Here is a 19,254-nt window from a genome sequence, read left to right as displayed (position 1 = left end):
ATCTAGCCAAATTAAACACCATTAAGTCCCAATTTCTTCCCGTGGGAGAATTTTAGCACTTTTGCCACACTGAAATCAATGGGAGATAAACATTTCCTGAAACCAAAAGGGAAAATTCAGCTAAAAGTATTTCTGCTTCATACTTTCTATTTTTGCAAGTACACCTGACATTAATTGTGAATACGCCAAATATGTAATGGGTGTTGCATCACATGCAGGGTGGGCTGCAGCAACCTATTGGGTGTACCCTTGGCAGCCTCTCTGGGTTGGCCTTCTGTACGACGTGATACAGTTGAGAAGGTCCCTGGGCAGTGTGATGGTGAAGAGTGCCAGACTATGTTTGGGGAGACCCAGGTGCAATCCCCCTTACCACCACGAAGCTTGTTGGGCCAGCCATACTTTGCCAGCCTAATGCAGCTCGCAGGGGTATTACGTGGATAAGCAGGGGAAGACAGAACCGTCTACACTGCTGTGAGCTCCTTGGAAGAAGGGCGGGACACAAAAGGCACCCAGTAAACAGGTACTGATGTAATTTGCTTTGGTGTTTTAAGACCGCCAGAAGCTGAGCTCGTTTCAAACGGTGCATCCTTCTCTTTGGCAGTCTAAGGACCGACACAGCACCTGCCCCTCCCTTCATCCTGCCACTTTCTTGTTCCAGACGTTAGTGTTAGAATACAGCAAGTAGGTCCCCCTCTGCAAAAGGAGGGCTGCAGGGGTGGGTCTTAGTGATTTGGGGGCCCTGGACAAGACTCCAGGAAGGGGCCCTAGAATCACGGCCGCCCCCACTGGGCCCCCTGCAGCACCTGCCGCTCGCTCCCAGGGTCCACGCGAGGGGAGGTCGCCTCCTTGTGCGAGACATGCGGGGGGGGCACGGCTGCCTGAGCATCGGATTGGGCAAGCAGAGGCAGCTGCTGTTCCCAGCTGGCGGCCCCCTTCGTTGGCAGTGGGTAGGGCTGTGGGGAGTTGTCCCTGCAGCACTGGGCTTGAGCCAGCTGCCCCTGTTGCTCATCGGTGAAGACCACCTTTGGCAATAAGTCTGACATCTTCTTCAGAGTTTTAGTGCTGTGTAGTCATCAGAGTAGGATCTGGGAAGCCCAGGTTTGAATCCCCCTTCTGCTACGGAAGCCTGCTGGGTGGCCTTAGGCCAGTCACGCACTCTCAGCCTAACCTGCCTCATGAGGTTGTTGTGAGGATAAAATGAAGGAAAGGATGATCAAAGCTGCTTCGGGTCCCCTTAGAATGCAAATCTGCATTGTTTTGGGACAGAACGGCAGAGAGGGAGTCAAGAGCTGCTCCCCGACAGAAAGCAAGACCTAGAAGATCGAGATTTTTTTCACAGACCAACACTGAAGGAGTGGTTAAGCAAAGAAAAGACCCACAAGTCTGAATAACTTCAGTGAGATTCAAGGCCAGTTCAGGCTTGATGCATCCCGTCTGCAGTGCTGCTAAGAAAACTCTTACCCAAGATTACATTGATTTAAGTTCTTACCCAACGCAGCAGCCCAACACCAGCACAAATTCTCCCGGCTTCTATATACACGGGACTGGATGCAGGCTACTGTTTTCCACAGGCCCATGGATTTCTGTCCAGAAAGCATGGTTTTCTTGCCCTGTCCCTCTCAAACAAGCCCAAGCCCAAGCCCCCCCCTCCAAATCCTGGGGTCCTCTACCCCCTAACAAGATCTCGGGGGGCATTTTGGGCTGCTGCAGGAGGGCAGGGATGGGAGAACTGCATTCTGGGGGTGGCAGTCCTTGCCTCGGGGCAGAAGGTTCACTTGGATCTGAGCCAGAATGCGGCGCCTCTCTGGGCCAGCGCAAAACCCACCTAAATGGTTCAGCAGCCACAAGAAGTGCTACTGGGGTGAGAGACTCTGGGACGGTGCCACACGTGGAAGGCCTGCCTAGATCAGCCCTCTGGAGCCTCTCCTAGCACTGGGCTCAATGAAATGCACCAGAGGCTCCTCCGGTTAACTTCAGCCCCTCCTGCTCCTGGAAGAAAGACGACACACCAATATTTATGTCTGTTGAGAGCTTTAATGTGCATCTCGCTATGTCAGAACGCACTATTCATGTTAGAAGAGAAAAAAAAGATCCAAGTGCCAATCTTCAGTGATGCCCCTCATCTTTCTTTGGAGGGAAAAAGGCATACTCCACCCCAAGAGCGACCACAAAGGCTACAAATCCCCATTTGAATCCTTTGCCGATAACTTGCATAAAAGTGGTAGGCTTGGCAAAGCCCCCGGAGTACCGCCAGGCTTCATTGCTAGAGGAGAACCAAAGACAAAAGATGGATGTGGAGTTAGGATGCTTCAACTTTACCCCCCCCCCCCCCCGAAGCACCAGTCCCGTAACATGTATTTTGAAGGGTACTCTGAAGGCAACGGAAAGTCGTGATTAATGCTGCCACTTCCCGTTCTACCCTCCGTGAGCTTTGTGCGATGATACCCGTTTGCACACCCATGCAGCCCCTCTTAATTAATGACACACACTCCCCCCCCCCTCAGAAAACAATGCATAGACCCGTGTTAAAGTGCTGTTCCAAGTGCCTGAAGTGCCCATTCTCGTAACCTCTTTTAGATTAACAGGTTGTAGACTGGAGCAGGTAAAGATCAATGATCAGACTGCTGCCAACTGCAGTTGCTGCTGACTTGGGAGTCACTGCTGTGGCACACTGTGATGTACACTGGTTCTTATAGTCACTCAGTAATAAATAACACAACTTTGGAAAAAAGATAAACAGAACCGCTGACTTCTAAAGAGCTCTTTCTAATTTGAGCCAGTACTATCAGGTGTTCTTTTTGTCTTTATGATTCTGCCACGACAGAGTTAAGTGGGCTTATTTTCCTCTTCCAGTATTTCAATGTGAAGATTGAAGAGGAGGAGTGGGGCCTCCCTGCCGGCGCACACGCAGTCGCCTTCCACAAAGGAGGATGGAGGCAGCAGCCAGGTGAGCGGGAGGGGGTCACCTGCACCACTGACGCCTTCGACTAGTGAAGCAGCTCCCATTTCTGGTTTAAGAGGAGCTTGTTTTTGTATTAGGCTTTTTACTGACTTGTTCTTGCGTTTCTAAGCTATCCAGGAAATCTACACATGCATTTTGATGCTGCCAGTTACATTTGCTTGTTTGATGAACCAGAGAAACGAGAAGGTTGGATCCTGGGGGGGGGGGGGGGGGAGAGGTTTCTCTATATGCTCCATAGTCTAAATGTAGATTTTTATCTGTGGGTTGTTGTTGTTGAAGGCTTATGGTAGCAGAAATCCCCATAGCTATATACACACACAAGGCCTTATAAGCGTACAATATATGACCCAATAATCTCCCCATGTCTCTCTCCTACGATCACTGAGTGTCTGGAGGAGTCTTTAAAAGTGCAATTCTTAATATGTTCTAATGCTATCATGGGACATTTGTTTGAACTGTCCACAGTCAAAAGTCTTAAGGGAGACCTCACTGCATCCTTTCCTGTGGACGGTCTGTATAGTTCACTTGGTACCCGGCATTCAGAGATCGAATGGGACTTACTAGCAGTGCAACCTGAAGCTGAGCTGCACCCTTCCTAAACCCACAGACTCCGGTAGACTTAGTAGGGTGTAACTCTGTTTAGGATGACCCTGTCAAGTCACCTTTGATAAACTAACAGTGAAATCCTAAGCAGAGTTACTCCAGTCTAAGCCCACTGAAATCGATGGGCTTAGACTGGAGTAACTCCGCTTAGGATTTCACTGTTAAGTCTACGACTAAGGGAAACCTGTGCTACGCTTTGATATATGCAGGATATTGAGTCACTGCTGAAGAAAAATTTTCCCTTGGATACACAGTTATCTTAGGAGAACTTTAACCACCTTTCCAGGCCCACATCTACTAATCAATGAACCAGTTCTGTAGAGGCAGACAGGCAGTCGCTGTGGATTGAGAGGTCTGCGTGGCAAAAGCCAGGTGTTCTTGGATAAAGGCCGCACATCTGGCAACTGCCACTAGGAAGCCATTAATCTGAAGAGACACATGAATAAGTTATATTTGGGAGCCCAGATCGCTCCGCATTCAAATGGGAAAACATGCTGCTCAGATTACCAGAGGCAGAAGAGGCCAGCTCTTGAAGCCTCCAAGTACAAAACACAATGCGGCAGGCCCTCCCTGGTGAGCTGTCAAAGAGGCAGGGCAGCTTTTTCCATCAGAGCCATTATTATTATTTATTAGATTCGATTTTTAGTCCGCCCTCCCTGCCAGGCAGGCTCAGGGCGGAGTACAACATTTCAAATTACATAAATACAGTTAAAAAGAGATAAAACAGTATACAAATAACGTTAAAACAACTTTATACAATACCATGCAAAAGACCAGGCCGAGTCTGAAAGGGAATGCTTTGGGCTGCCTGTTCTGGACAAGCAGTGCAGCCCTTGGTAATGAAGCAAGACACGGGCATGGGGGGTGTTTCTGAGAAGCTCTGGCCTCATGTGAGGAGAAAAATTGTTTTCCTTCTAGCAATGGCCTCTTCTCTGAACAAAGGTGCCCTGGTTGCTGCTGTCTCTCAAAGGGGATACTGGAAAAGGCACAGACAGGGGCCATCGAAATACCCTTCCTTTTGAAGCACGGCTTTCTAGCTTAGAGAAGAGACGAGGGAAAGGGGGGAAATGAGAAAGGCTGGGGAATTATCCATGGGGTGAAGAAGACAGGGTTCTTAACGCTGCCTCACAAGTGCTGGGAGGTTTGGGGTGATGTCTGGGGAGGGTGCAATGTCACTTATAGGTGACACTGTAAGAATCTCCCCTAATTTCTATGATAAAGACCGTAGGGACTAGTAGAAATTCCTAAAAGCACCACTATGGTCTCAGAGACATTTTTTCTCCTACATTTCTTTAGGATGGGTGATTGAGACTGGGAATTTCTAGGTATCAAAAAAGCTTGAGAAAAACAAAAAAATTCAAAAGCATCCACCACTTCCACCCCATATATAATCATGAAATGGGTAAATTCCAATCTTCCATTAAGAGAAAATAAATGGCAAACTAACATTAAGAAAAAAATATTTTTTTCAGTTGCCCAAGAGCGTGGAATACACATAGAAAGTGGTCTCCCATAATCAGCCGTGTGCCTGTGTCTGCCTCTGATCTCGCATGGCTGCTCTGACGTGTCACTTCTACTTTCTATTTGGGTTCTAGGCTCTGAAAGAGAGATCACCTTGGCCACCTCCACACTCAAAAGGTCTTCCTTAGTCAAGTGTGTGAATACAGAATCCCCGAGGAGCACCGTAGACGATTCAGAGGGCTCCTGAAGCACTCACATATTGCTCATCCAGATACGAAATGACTCTGCAGAGTTTTTTCCTCTGCAAAAAGGAAAACATGTCACCCATCTGTTCTTTGCACTAAGAAGATAGCCTAACATTTCCCAAGTTATTTGGGAATCATATTGTCATGGCAGCCAGTTAACACGTTCTTAAAGTCCCCCACCTACAGAGTTTCAAAGGAGATCTTAGATTCTTTGAAGATGTGCTGGAAAGAAACTGATTTCTGAAATCCAGGTTTCAAAATATGGAGGGATTTGCAGATAAAGTTGAACAATTTCAGTTGTGTCTTGAAACGATCTATAGCCAATGCGGGCTAGAAAAGAATATCTACTCTGGTTTGATAATATTGGATGTTAACTATTTGACTGGTATAGGAATTTTTTCATACAGTTAATTCTGTGATGGTATGACAGTAAACCACTGAACATATTTTGTAACTCAAAAGGTTTGTAATTGTTGGCTGCTGTTTCAGTGGGGACTTAAGAAAATGCCTTTCAGAAAAACGTATGAAATTTCTCAGGAGTTATGAAAGTTAACACATACACTGAAATTTAGGTCCTTGCTACTGAACCTGAACCTCAAATGGGAATTCATTGGCAGAAGAAATTTGAACACGGAGTCCCATACAATCCCATAAAGCACCAAATAGGACCCCTAGTGCTCTGAAATGAAAGAGCAGATCCTAGGAGCTGTGTCCAAACACGTTTTTAAGAAGCCACGCACAGGTCTGCACATTTCTTAACAAGTGGATTTTGAAAGCGAGGCCATTTCAAAAACTGTCTCCAATGCCGTTAAGGAGCTCAGAGGTGTGTGCCTAAGTGTCTCACTGGATTGTGGCCCCAAACAGAAAATTTTAACAAGGGCTCTTATTCGTTATTGAGCCTTTCATCCTAACAAAGAAGCAAAGATAGGCCGCCCTCCCAGAGCAAGCGAAAGGCTGCCCTGAGGCAAGTTCTTACCGAAGCCAGGGATCCCTGAGCCCCCGCCGGGCCAAGCGCTCCTGTACGTCCTGCAGAGGAGTCCCCTCAATCTTCCACTGTTTATAGTCAGGAAGCTCTACTTTGTCATGCTCGTGCCCATGCCCCATGCTTCTGGAAAAAAATCAGAGATAGGCAGTTGCCACCAGAGGCAGGTTGACATCTTGCGGTCATCCGTATAAAATAAACGGGCAAGGCAAGATGCCCCTCCCCTTAGCCGCATCAGCAGCATGGCAGGCAGTGTTAGGAGGCTGGCGTCATTCATGGAAGTTCTACGGGCAACACACGCTCTCCTCAACAGTTCCAGGTCTTGTTTTTGAAAGGAGGTTCAACAGAAACCTTTCAAAAATAAAATCCAATGGGAAGCCGCCAAATTGGAATTCATACGTAAATTTGACTCAGTCAGGCTTGGATTGAATAGAGACTATGAATGGTCATCTCATTAACAGAAGTAACTGCCTTTCGGGCATTCTATTCAGATTCAGCTATGGAGGGGAGGGGTCACACCCAGCCTGGACTGTGCACTCCACCTCTTTCATGACTTTTGCCACCAATGATTGCATCCCCTCCCCCCTCCCCTCCCCACCTATATATCTCTGGCCAGTCTCTTCATACCCTCCATGCAGCTGACGAAGAGAGCCGTGGGTCTCGAAAGCTTATGCTCCAGTAAAGTTGGTTAGTCTTAAAGGTGCTGCTGGACTCTTTTCTATTTTTGCTACTACAGAGGAGCACGGCTCACTCCTCTGGATCTATGCCTTAGGTGTGTGGCAAAGCTCCCACTGTCAATTCTGCTCTCAACTTCATAAAATGGTAGGCTGGAGTTGAGGGAAGGGATTGAAAATAAACAAGGAGCAGCAGAATATGGCAGGGCTGCGGTGGCATCTCAGGGGAGGATCCGCAGGCCCGAAGCTTCAGAAGATGCACGGGAACAGGGTTGGTTCTCATGAACAATGCCACAGGTAACATTTGGTAGATTACAACACTCTCACACAACCACATAGCATTCCAAACTGCAACAGCAAGCAGGAACAAGTTCATGTTCCCAACCATAAAATACTACATTTTAAGAAAACGATTGCACTGCATAGAAGTGTTTCCTGGAGGGAAGCTGTCAGGCCATCTGCCACCTGGGGACTGGTTTTTTTCTCCTTTGCTGCTGTGGCTGCCGAGACAATGGAGTGGCAATGGAGCTTCCACAAGGCACCTTTTCCCTTCCTAGCACCCCTGCCCCTGGCAGTGGGGAGCTTTTTCAGGTTTTTAAAGTCAGCAATTGATGTATCAGTTTAGAGTTATAAAAATCTGTATATCAGGTTCTCTAACTCCCCAGCTTCAGTTAAAAAAGGAAGTCTCTAGCTCCTTTCATACTGAAGATATGCCTTTACCCTTTTATCTCTGCAATGAAAGAGCTAGATTCTTTTAAAAAGATAGTTGAGAATTCACATGAAGCTGGAAAACTGATTGTCATACCTCTATAATACTGTGCCAATTGTCAGCTTTGTTTTAAAAAAGGCTCTTCAGTGGCAGAATAGCAGGATCAGAGCTCAGAGTGTAAGTTTTTGAGAGCCAGAGCTCACCGTGTCTGAAGAAGGGAGCTCTGACTCTCTAAAGCTTACACTCTAAAAATCTTGTTGGTCTCTAAGGTGCCACTGGACCCAAATGCTGCTGCTCTACTGCAGACCGACACGGCTGCCCACCCAGCTATCCTCACGGGCTGCGGTGTGGGGACAGAGTGAAATGGGATGTGCGTCTACACAAGGGGCCCAAACTGTGGAAGTGCCTCTAGGCGTAGCCGCCCACTCCTGCTCCTTCCTGCTGCACACCCTCTTGGGTGCGCCTGCCACGGAGACCGACACAGGGTGGGTGTCCAGCGCTCGTGGCTGGATACGCTTCTGACTTAGGCACGTGGTTCCCAATCCGGCAAACGATAAAAGTTTCACTGTGAATCTCTTTAGCTGGCCTGAGCAAGGAGCAGGGGTGCAAAACAGAGAGAAAAAAATTGAGGGAAAATTCTTTTCTTTGCCTTTCTGGAGTGGAGTAGGAGCATAACAAAAATAATTATACAAGTAAAATAGCCAAACTCAGGGTTTTTTTAAAAAAACCAAAAGCCTAGCAACCTGCCCATCGTTAGAACAAACCAAGAGCATCGGAACAGGGGTGTGTGTTGCAGGAACCCCACGTGGTCTCCCCCACTGGAGAGCACATCCATCTGTGATGAGGGGCAGCTTCAGTCTCGCTCAGCTGTATCTCCAGAGGCAGCATTTTTGTGCCTCCACCCAGCACTGATGTCAGCTGTGCATTTATATGAAAAAACTGAAAGAGGTAAACTTGGAGACGATGTCAGAGTAAGGGCTCTTGTCTCCAGCGAGCTCAGCTGAGGGTGGGGAAGAGGGGGGGAATCTCCAACCTGCTTTCTCTGTCTCATAAAACAGGAGCCATCAAGAATTAAGACAATTACTATGTCTGCATAGTCTAGCCTTGGTTTTGGAGAGGGTTTTCTGGTTATGCTATAGACAGAAACAGGGTCCAGGGGAGTGGCTTCTATACCCGCCTCATCCTCGTCTCTCAAAACAAATTTCCTATCAATGAAAGAAGACAGCCACTGTTTTCCAGAGATATTACCCATTTAGTAGCTCGTCTTGGCATTCAGCTGCATTTTATTAGTCACAATTGATTTCCTTTTTATAAAACCTGAATCCAAAGGGCTTCTGTGCAAGATCATGGAACAAACCGGCTGCGAACAAGATGTGCTGACTTGCATTAGTCATACTCCAGATCTGTACATAACAGAAATGATAAAATAAGGGCCTCTGGGCAGAAGCATCTCCATTGGCTTGACTTGGCAGCAAGAGGCGGCCAAGGGAAAGCCTCTGCCGAAGCAGGGCCCCTGGAAGCACGCAACCCAGAGGAACCAGGAAGCCAGGCAAACCTCTTCCCATTCTTTTGACCGACGGATCTATATTTGTCAGTGCAACTTTAACGAGTTGCACAGGACTGTTCAGTATTAGTAAGACTGACAAGCTTTCTAAGTCTTGAGTACCTGAAAGGCTGTCTTTTCCTGTACATTCCTGCCCAGATAGGGAGAAGCTCTTCTGACTGCTCCATCAACCAAAGAAGCTCACTGGCAGGTACACAGGAAAGGGCCTTTTCAGTGGTAGCTCCAAGATTATGGAACAGTCTTCCTGGGGACGTATGCCTGGCCCCTCACTCTCGGTCTCCAGGAAGCAGCTGAAGACTGTATTATTCAGGGTTGAATTTGTTTAGCCAGTTTTTTAAATGTATTGGATAATTTTAAATTATGATTTTAAATTGTGCTTTTGATACATTTTTGTTTGTTCTATTTATATTGTAAACTGCCTTGAGTTCTGCAAGGTAAAAGGCAGTGAATAAATGTTTTAAAACAAACAACTGAAGCACTGGAATGGAATCCCCCCAGAATGAAAGCAAAGCAAGAGGACCAACATCACACCACTGAATCACGTCCGTTCCGCCCACACCAAACTGACTTTCCCACAGGGAAGAACGGCCGATGAATCTTGACCTGGGTAGCTAAGAACCAGATGCTGAGCCTCCCAGAGGCATCTGGACTAGGTAGAGGTGGGTTGGATCCAGCAAGGCAATTCTTCTGCTTATTCAACTAACCTTTGTTTCATAGACCTAGATATTTCCAAGAGCTACTATGAACCAATATGCAGAATGGATTTGATTTAAATCAAACTGATTTAAATCACGATTTAAATCACTAGTCATTAAGGCTTGATTTAAATCATAGTTTTCTACATAAAGACTAATTCTTGCTGGTATAACTTTAATATGCAAGTAGATGTCTGCCTTACCGATAGGTAAAGGAACTTCATTAAAGTATTCCCAGACTGGGTCTCTTTTATGGCCTGCTGCCATTATAGGTTTTTTCCTCCAAGGAAAGAATGTGATAAACCTCAGGTCGTACACACAAAAGATCCAAAGACTTGTGCAGTATTGTGCTCAAAAAGTTTCACTTTCATCTTGTACTGCTTGCCCCTCCCTCCTCAGACTTAGTTTCTTCTTGTGCAGATCTATTCCACTCCAAACAATCAGAAAAAGATTGTTTCTATTCACTGAACTTCTTGAAACTTAGCACTGGAGGGGTTGATTCTGTCTTCATAGGTTTGTAGAACAATAGGATTAAGGTCTTTTTCTCAACTCTGTTCATGTTATAACATTTTTGCTGTGAAGAAGAGGCATGTGATCTCTGCTGAGCTGACACAAATTCAGTTTTGAGAACTGCAATACCAAGCATCTGTGATAATATCTTGTAGGCAGAGAAACTGCCCAATAATCTTACAAAAACCTCTGGAAGAGCATGCCATTGTGAATGGATTAATGGAATTTATTTACCAAAAAAATTAAACATATACAGCCTTATTCTACATAATTAAAAACTAATCTTTATTTCATGATGGAATAACCTTTGGATGGTAATATATTTTCCGCAAAAAGCATTTTATTTAAAAAAATCCGATTTAAATTTAAAAAATCCATTTTTTAAATTTTTTTTTAAAAAATCATTGATTTTTATCCACCCTGGCAGAATGCCTTCCTGCCCACCCTGGAAACCTGAAGCTACCATACAGGGTGACATTGATTATTAAGCGTATCCATGGGCAACCTCAGAGGAAGTCTAAGAACACTGGGGACTAAACCATTCAAGACTCTACGCCAAAACCAGCATCCTGAATTGTGAGAGGGTCAGGGGATAATGCACAGGAGATCAGCACAAATTCTGGGGTACCAATTAAGTGCCAAAAGTTCCTTTGCTGAAAGGTAGCCACCAGCTCTCTAGAGGCACTAAATTTCATTAAGCGGCTATTCTTTATTAAACATGATGCTTTAATAGCACAGGCAGCTTCTCAGGGCCACACTCCATACACTCTAATCCCCCAGACCTAAAGCACAAGCAGAGCAGCTAATTTGTGTGAGCGAGGCAAGCCTGTTTCAGGGCTCCAAAGCACATAGGGGGGGCAGAGCGGGTTCAGAGAAAACACAATATATAAATGCAGACACGAGGCCCATTGGTCTGAGATGTTTAAATCCTATCAGATAAAAAACAGCATCAAAGGACAGCCAGTTTGGTGGAGTGGTTAACAGCGCGGGACTCTAATCTGGAGAGCAGGATTTGATTCCCTTCTCCTCCGCTTGAAGCCGGCTGGGTGACCTTGGGTCGGTCTCAGCTCTCGCAGAGCTCCCTCAGCCCCACCCACCTCACAGGGTGTTTGTTGCGGGGATGATAATAACATACTTTGTAAATTGCTCTGAGTGGGCACAAGTTGTCCTGAAGGGCGATATATAAACCGAATGTTGTTGTTGTTAGGCAGGGCAGATGCTGAAGGTGTAAGCATAATACGGCTGTGGCGTTCCACCTCCAACTGGTGGCCAGCCGCTTATAAGGAGGACTAGCAGGGGTTTCTAAGTAGTCATGAAGTGCTATCTGGGTGGGAGCCTCAAGTTATTTCTGCCAGATCCACCTCTGAATAATGAAATCCTATGCAGAGTTACTCCAGACTAAGTTCATTAATTTCAGTAGGCTTTGACTGGAGTAACTCTGGATAGGATGCACTCTTTGCCTTCTCCCTAGAGAGAGCTGATAAAAAGTGCCCCAGGTCACTATTGCCTCCTGGGACCCCAGATGCCGTGACAACTGGGCCGGGACCTTCCAAAGGTGGTCGCCCTTCTATCGAACAGGCAACTACAATCACTGCGGACTTGCCTGGATTCAGCTTTGCTCATTTCATTCAATCTGCTCCTTTAGCACAGGACATGGTTTGAATGAAATGTAAAACTCTGGCTGGGTGCGAATTCCTTCCCTCCAATACGAGGTCCAGTGGTCTTATACAGACGACAGAGGCGCTGAGAGTTTGACAAGGCTACCAGTGATTAAAAATGGAAAAAAACAACCTTTTACAGATTTTAAAATGTCCTCTCTGCATTTGAACTTTGTTTTCTTTACATTTTTTTCCAGTGAGGAAAATTAGCTTTAATTCTCTTCAATCCTTGATTTGTTTACACTGTGAATCTGATGCTAGTTGAAACTCAGGAAAAGAACTCCAGGAAAAAAAATGGAACCTCTGTTCTTGCTTTTTTTGCATCCAGGGGAAAATGAAAAATCTATGAGTGTTGTTATGGTTTATGTCTGGTACCTGCAAGTCAGTGGAATGGAGAATTCACAGCAGATTTCACTGATCTTGTGAATGACACATTTCAAACAAGAGATTACGGCTAAGACCCATCGAAAAGCACTGCCTGCACAGACAAGCTGATTCGGGAAAAGAAGCTCAAGTCAACAACCTTAAGACAGCAGCATAAACACTTGATTCTACCATTATTACCCTCTCTTTGCAGAAGCTCACCTCGCGAGAACAAGTCTTTAGAACTTCTGCTTCTCAGGCATAAGCATACATGTAAGAGATGGCAAATAAGTACACCTTCTGACATTTCTTTTTACATCAAATTAGATTTTCATTGATGAGTGTTTAAGATCAAGTTGCCAGATTACTAATGGCTACAGTTATGTATTACTTTCCTTAGGTTCTGAATCCAGTCAAAATGCAATATTGCAACTAACTATACTCTTAGAAAAATAATTATCATCAATTTCACAGTCTGGCAAACTTTGACAGAGACTAGATTGCAACACACACACCCTTTACACTGCCACAAAACCCCTCAAAGTTGCCTTGTTTCTTGCACACCTGAACTAGACTAAATCACCATAAACCTTCACAGTAGAGACATGCTAGTTGCACTTTAGTCTCAAACATAAAAATATATGATAGTCCTACTTTAAGCTTTACATCTCAAACAGTCAGGTTTGAAATAAGAATATATGATAGTCGTACTGCAAGTGTTTATTAATCTCAATTCTTCCACAGACAGTGGTATCATTTCTAACCCAGTTACTGTATGATCAGCAGTTGCACCAATGTTATGCACGGGCACTGGTAAGATATGAATTTTGCAAATAACACCCCCCCCCAATGTCTGCATTAACAGCTGCTTTCTTTCTGCCTGGCTGACACACTGGGCCTTGGTAACTCTAGGGAGCAATATTATGCTGCAACATTAAATGCTTCCAGAAACAATGCAATTCCTTATTCCTGCACTGGAGCACATTTGTTTTTAAGTTGACCAACCAAATTATTTCCCTCAAAAGCCATTTTCCTCCTCCTTCTATGACCATAACATGGTATCCTGTACAAATTCAAGCTGCAACTCCATTTATCATGGCAACTCCTTCTCATAAGCCCTTTTGGCATTAACACAGGATCAGATATATACCCCACGGGCTCCGTAGCACCTCCTATGTACAGGAACTGCCTTCCTGAGGATGTGGGGGAAAAGGCCCATCTTACTAGCTTTCAAGAAGGGCTATAGAACAGATTTATTTAGTACAGTTTTTGGAGCTTTATGAAAAGACAGTAGTAAATAGGTAGCACACATCTGTAGGTAACTGTTTTATTTTTGGCTTATGGGGGTGTCTAAAAACATTATTCTTTTCTCCTGCTTTGATCATCACTGGTGCCACTGTTTAAGAGTCAAGTAGGGTTATTAAGAAAGTTTTAAAATTACATGTTCTAACAGATTTAGGTGGGCAGTTGTAGAAAAGAGCAAGAGTCCAACAGCACTTATAAGACTGACAAAATTTGTGGTAGAAGCTGTGACTCACAAAAGCTCCTACCCTATTACAGATTTTGTCTGTCTTAGAGGCGCTCCTGGACTCCCGCTGTTCTCTACCGCAACAGACGGATTGACGCGGCTGCCCGTCCTGATCTATCTCCATGGAAGGGGTGGGGGTGGGGGTGGCTGTGCTGGGGCCGAAGAGCAGGACAGAGTCCAGCAGCTGCTTGTATAACGCGCCCGGCCCTGCCTAACCGCCTACAAGAGCTCACGCTGGCCTGCAAAATGCGCCTGACAAGGTCGAGAGCGGCGGCTCCCGGAAGCTTCCGCCAAGCCAAGTTGGCCGGTCTTCAAGGTGCCCCTGGGGGCCTCTTGGCTGTCCTGCGACTGCGGACTCGCCGGGTCGCGCTGCCCCGCTTTATGTTCCGCAGCAGGCCCCGGAGGCTCTGCCCGCAGCGACGCGGCCGCGGCCCCTGGCCCTTCGGCTGCGTGCCCAAGCGGGCCTCTGAGGCGCGGGATGTCTCGGGGGACGCGGGCGGCGAGCCAGGGCCGCTCCCAGCGACCTCCGCTCTCCCTCCACGGCGCCCGCAGCAGGCCGCGGCCCGCCCTTGAGAGCGCCGCAGCGAGGGCGGCGGCCAGGGGCAGGCGGCGCTCCCGCCGCACCGAGGCCCGGTCCCGTACCTGCTCAAGCGACGAGCCCTCCGCCGGAACAGAGCACAGCCGGAAGCGGAAGCCGGTCCGTCCCGTTCTCCGCCGGCGAGACCCGCAGCGCGGCCCGAGAGGTTCCCCCCGGGCAGAGGAAGGACGGGCGGCCCCTTCCGGCCGCGGCGGCCCCGCCCCGTTCTCTGCCAGGCGGGTGGGAGGGGAGCCAATGAGCGCGGCGCTTCTTGCGGCGGGCCGGCAGCCAATGGGCGGGCGCCTTGTTGCGTCGGGGGCTGCTGACAGGAGGACGGAGGCGCCGCCGGCGGGGGCGGCAGCACCAGCAGCAGCGAGGATGAGGAGGGTGGCGGCGGCGAAGATGAGGGCGGCAGGGGCTGCGGCGGGGGGCGGCGACTGAGGTGAGTGCCGGGCGCCGAGAGGAAGCCGGGGGCTGCGCGGGCCCTTGCGGGGAGGCCGTGGCGGCGGCGGCGGCTCTGGGAAGGCGCCCGAAGCGCCGTTTCCCTCCTGGCTCGCCCTCTGAGCCGAGAATCCGCGGGGCGGCCTCCGCTCTGCCTGCCTGCCAGGCCCGACCCAGGTGGCCGGGGAGCTGCGGCCACAGCTCTTCCGCAGGCTGGATGTAACACACACACACACACGCCCTGACCTGGATAGCCCCGCTGAGCCTGATCGCCTCAGACCCTGGGAGCTAAGCAGGGCCCGCCTTGGCTCGTAATCGGATGGGAGGCCTCCCGGGGAGACCAGGCAGGCAGTGGAAAGACCACCCCTGCTAGTCTCTTGCCACGCAAACCCTGCAAGGGGGGGGGGTCGCCGTGAGTCAGCTGTGACTCGAGGGCACTCTTCTGCACCACCACACAGATTTACACATATGCACACACACATATATGCATGTATATATTGCGATCGTCTATGAAAATTTGTGTGGGCATACATGTAACAATATAGTTATATAAATAAACAAAATGATACACACACATGACAACATACATTTTACAATACATGTATATATACAATATTAGCAGTATTTATAGTTTGCTTTACTCTCTGAGGTTTAAGGCATGAGTCAGTACAATCCATTTCAAATACATTTCAATAAACAATATAATAGGGTATTTAAAGGCACATTTGCCAAGAGAGCCAGTTTGGTATAGCGGTTAAGAGTGCGGGACTCTAATCTGGAGAGTCGGGTTTGATTCCCCACTCCTCCTCCACTTGTAGCCAGCTGGGGTGACCTTGGGTCAGTCACAGCTCTCTCAGAGCTCTCTCAGCCCTACCCACCTCATAGGGTGTTTGCTATTGTGGGGATAATAATAGCACGCTTTGTAAATCTGTCTCAGTGGGTGTTAAAGGGCTGTATATAAATTGATTGTTGTTGTTATTGTTATTATCAAAACTAGCAAGGATCTCATATAGAGTTGAAGAAATGCTAAGATAGAGCAGGAGTAATTCTGAGACTGACAAGCAAACATATGAACTATCCAGTAGGATCATACTTACAGTATTAAAGTCTATAGTCCCTGTCCCTTTATTGACTCCAGTGGGCATAGACTGGAGTAACTGTGCAGAGGATCGCACTGTTATACATGCAGAGCGAGAGTGACAGAGGAACAGCTGCCTCACAGAGGATGCCAGAGGGATCAAACTTTAAGAACATAAAGCTTGCAGGCAGAACTCTCAGGCCATGTTCTTAAGGTTTAATCTCTCAGGCATCTTGTGTGAGGTGGCTGTTCCTCTGTCACTGGCACTTTGCACACCCTTTCCTCCCCCTCCCCATCTTCCTTCTCCAGGCCATTGCCCTCCAATGCTTTCTCCCCCCCCCCCCCCCCATAGGGTGGACAGGCAGTAGCCTTTCTTACCCTGGTCCTGACAAGTGAGGTGGGGGAGAGAGAGAGAAAGCAGGAGTGGCTGTCCTTTCCTTGTCCCAGGAATTTCAGGAATGGCATTCTTCTTTAGCTCGTGTGCATACACGATTCATCTGCTTGTCCCTGAACCTACTTGCTATTATAGGTGCTTCTAACGGTCCCCAGATGCCCCACAAAGACCTCCTCACTGCTGTGGTTGAGGTTTTTGGACCTGGTTCCAAGACAGAAAAGCTTTTCAAAAATTTTTTCAAAATCTCCCAAGAGACTTGAACCATCTGGTTGCTCCCTTATGGCTGCCGCAGTAGTAGCAACCCTGCCCCCACCCCCATTCCTCCTTTCTGAAGGTGCTTCGTGATGGTCTTTGCTGAGTTGCTTCTTCATTCAATGAAATGTTTAGAAGCCTCTTTCTGAACAAAACAAAATTCCTCTTCTGGCTGACTTTATTTTTCGAGTTAGGCCACTGGCACCCGTTGCAATTTATTAGCTTGTAAGAGCAAGGGAACTGTATTAGCTGATCAGAGCAAAGAATGCTTTTATATATCTACATATTTAATGTTTTTGCTGTATACATAGAGGTAGAGGGATTTCATAAATAACAGGTGACGTGCACATAAATCTGGATGCTCATGCAGTTAGAGGGTAGAGGCTGCCATATTCGTATCTGTGTACAAAACTTAGACAACAAGTTCTTTAAAATAAAATTGGACTTCCGATAGGTCAGCTGCTTTTTGGGGGGGAAAGCAGCAGACACGCATTTCTGTAATCTATGCTAGGAGGTAAATGAAAGGTCAGCATTTTGTTCTGTGTGCAAACACGTGCAGTCATTATACTGCAGCCTTATTCCCTCAAGTGACTGCTTCTCAAGAGTGAGTAGATGTCCAGAGTGGTCAGTGAGGGTTCTATTAAAACGTCCCCTGAAGATTTTACTAGCTTGCAAATTATGTGCCTGGGCTGTGTATAGTTTGTTCCATCTGTGCTGTGCTGTAGGGTTGAGTATGTAGTTGTCTCCTGGTTCAAAAGTTTTTCACTGAGTGTTAGATGTTGTGTGATCATATTCCTTTATTTTCTTCTTTCTAAATGCAGATTAGAGCAACCTCTTTTGCCCGGGTGTGAAACTTTGGTTTCAGAGTTGATATTTTCATTCAGATTTGCTAGTTGGATCCCTGACTTGTATGGCCCAGACGAGTCTGATCTTGTCAGAAACTAAGCAGGGTGGGCCTTGGGTAGTAATTGGATGGGAGACCTCCAGTGAAGCCCAGGGTTGCAGAGGCAGGCCATGGCAAAACCATCTCTGCTAATCTCTTGCCATGAAAACCCCACTAGGAGTTGCCATAAGTCAGCCGTGACTTGACGGCAGTCTCCACCACCAAACGGACAGTGTCTCCAGTTCTGGGTGCAGTGACAAGCTACGTGGGAATAAAGCTATTTTCACAGAATTTTACATAAAATCTAAAACTGATTAATATGAGTATTGTATCCCTGGGCGAAAGGGAAATTTCAGCTGGCTGTCTTTAACACACTTTGAAGCTTGCTGGTAATTTATTCAGATTTGCTTGTTTTGTATATAGCAGTCACTATATATTAAAAGAATGTAGCTTTGCTATCATTTCAATGTTTATACTTTAGCCTTATTGGTTATTTTTAAGAAAAATATTTGAGACACTATTTTTGATTCACAGGACTTTACATTGGGGCATTAGCTGTCTACTGTGGTTGTATAAAAAACACTTCTCTTGAAATAGCGGATGACCAGATATTTATGATGATTTTGATTCGAGTGGATGATATTCTGTTGATGATGTTGTCTTGTATCTGGATTCTGGTGGGCTGAGCAGAGTTGTATTATTATAAGTGATAGAGGGTCCTAGAGGGTAGGGAAATTTCTTCTCTTTATCATAGTAAATTAATTGTTTGGATCGATGTAATGGAAGGCAGGGAATGCATGGGAAATACAGGTCATGGGTTTTTGACCTTCAAACCATTTATGTTCTCTCTAGTGGATAGCTTTATATAAGATTCCTGCGCATTTGAAAAGCCTTTTGAAGAGTCAGTGGGATTGTTTGGGCAATATCAGTTCATGGGGAAAATCTGCCATACATGGATTGAAATGCTGTTTTTCCTCTTGGAGGGGAATACAAGGCTATACAAGCCATTGCATATACCTCGTTTTTTTTCCTATTGCTGAAGGGCTCTGAATCATTTCCTCGTGTTCCAGCATTGGAAAAATATGAAGAGATTATGCACTGTGAGCCTTCTTTCAGACCTCCTTGTCTTCTTGTGGTAAGGGTACTGTAGCAGATAGCCAAAATGAACTCCTGAACAAATAATATGTCCCCTTCAACTTATGGGCCAGCTAAGAGAACGTTGCTGCTAAGCTCTGCTTGCACCCCTGCGTGTTACTGCTCCCTGCTTCTTAAATCTTTTATCCTGTCCTGTGTTCTGTGTTTTGTCCCCGAGAGTGAAACAGCACTTCTGTTCCCTTTGTGAGATGCCTCATGCTCTGTGATTTGCCGGTAGTGTCTGTTAGCTGTAGACTTCCTGTGGCTGGACAGCTGCTTCTCTGAATGTGAGGATTTGCAGCAGGGTATATACTTGGAAGGATGAAGGAGGTTGGCACAAAGTGAAGGCTCGTCTTTAGGATAAGTGGCTGTGAGGGAGTCTCTATGAGGATATAATGGGCGCATCAGCTGGATACGGGGGTTATTCTGTGGCACTTTGGGACATTGGTGCTACCTGTACCGAGGGGCCCTTGAACTAATTGAAGGGAGGTCAGGCTTTTGTCCACTAGAACTGGGCATTCGTCTTATTAAAATGCTCTGA

The 19,254-nt window shown here is 46.7% G+C and overlaps 2 protein-coding genes across 4 annotated transcripts in view; one reads left to right on the top strand and one right to left on the bottom strand.

Annotated features, from left to right (window-relative positions):
• Positions 1-2,014: 2,014 nt before the first annotated feature.
• NDUFB3 (NADH:ubiquinone oxidoreductase subunit B3) lies at positions 2,015-14,739 on the bottom strand. Of its 2 annotated transcripts, none has more exons than XM_054972189.1 (3): positions 14,597-14,739; positions 6,248-6,376; positions 2,015-2,263 (listed from the first exon to the last, which is right to left on the bottom strand). In XM_054972189.1, the coding sequence occupies exons 2-3, from the start codon at positions 6,373-6,375 to the stop codon at positions 2,107-2,109; spliced, it is 285 nt and encodes a 94-aa protein (XP_054828164.1). In that variant the 5' UTR covers position 6,376; positions 14,597-14,739; the 3' UTR covers positions 2,015-2,106. The 2 variants fall into 2 exon arrangements, with proteins under 2 accessions (XP_054828164.1, XP_054828163.1); XM_054972188.1 differs by having other exon boundaries at positions 6,248-6,379; positions 14,597-14,737.
• A 128-nt stretch (positions 14,740-14,867) lies between these two features.
• The window catches only part of HYCC2 (hyccin PI4KA lipid kinase complex subunit 2), a 102,828-nt gene continuing 98,441 nt past the window's right edge, over positions 14,868-19,254 (top strand). The window contains exon 1 of one of the 2 annotated variants that reach the window (XM_054970171.1): positions 14,868-14,973. The gene's annotated coding sequence lies outside the window, so the exon portion shown is untranslated. The remainder of the gene's footprint in view (positions 14,974-19,254) is intronic. The other variant, XM_054970172.1, reaches the window with a different exon arrangement.

This window comes from Eublepharis macularius, chromosome 2 (genome assembly GCF_028583425.1).
Source record: "Eublepharis macularius isolate TG4126 chromosome 2, MPM_Emac_v1.0, whole genome shotgun sequence".
In the NCBI taxonomy this organism is placed as follows: domain Eukaryota; kingdom Metazoa; phylum Chordata; class Lepidosauria; order Squamata; family Eublepharidae; genus Eublepharis; species Eublepharis macularius.
The sequence above is the reverse complement of the archived record's forward strand: the minus strand, read 5'-3'. Positions and strand labels throughout refer to the sequence as shown.

What these genes read in the sequence shown, in the direction of transcription:
- NDUFB3 (XM_054972189.1), bottom strand. Translation starts at nt 6,375, where the DNA reads ATGGGGCATGGGCACGAGCATGACAAAGTAGAGCTTCCTGACTATAAA. An exon ending in CTCAGGGATCCCTGGCTTCG is followed by an intron (nt 2,264 to 6,247) that starts GTAAGAACTTGC and finishes GTTCTCCTCTAG; the next exon opens with CAATGAAGCCTGGCGGTACT.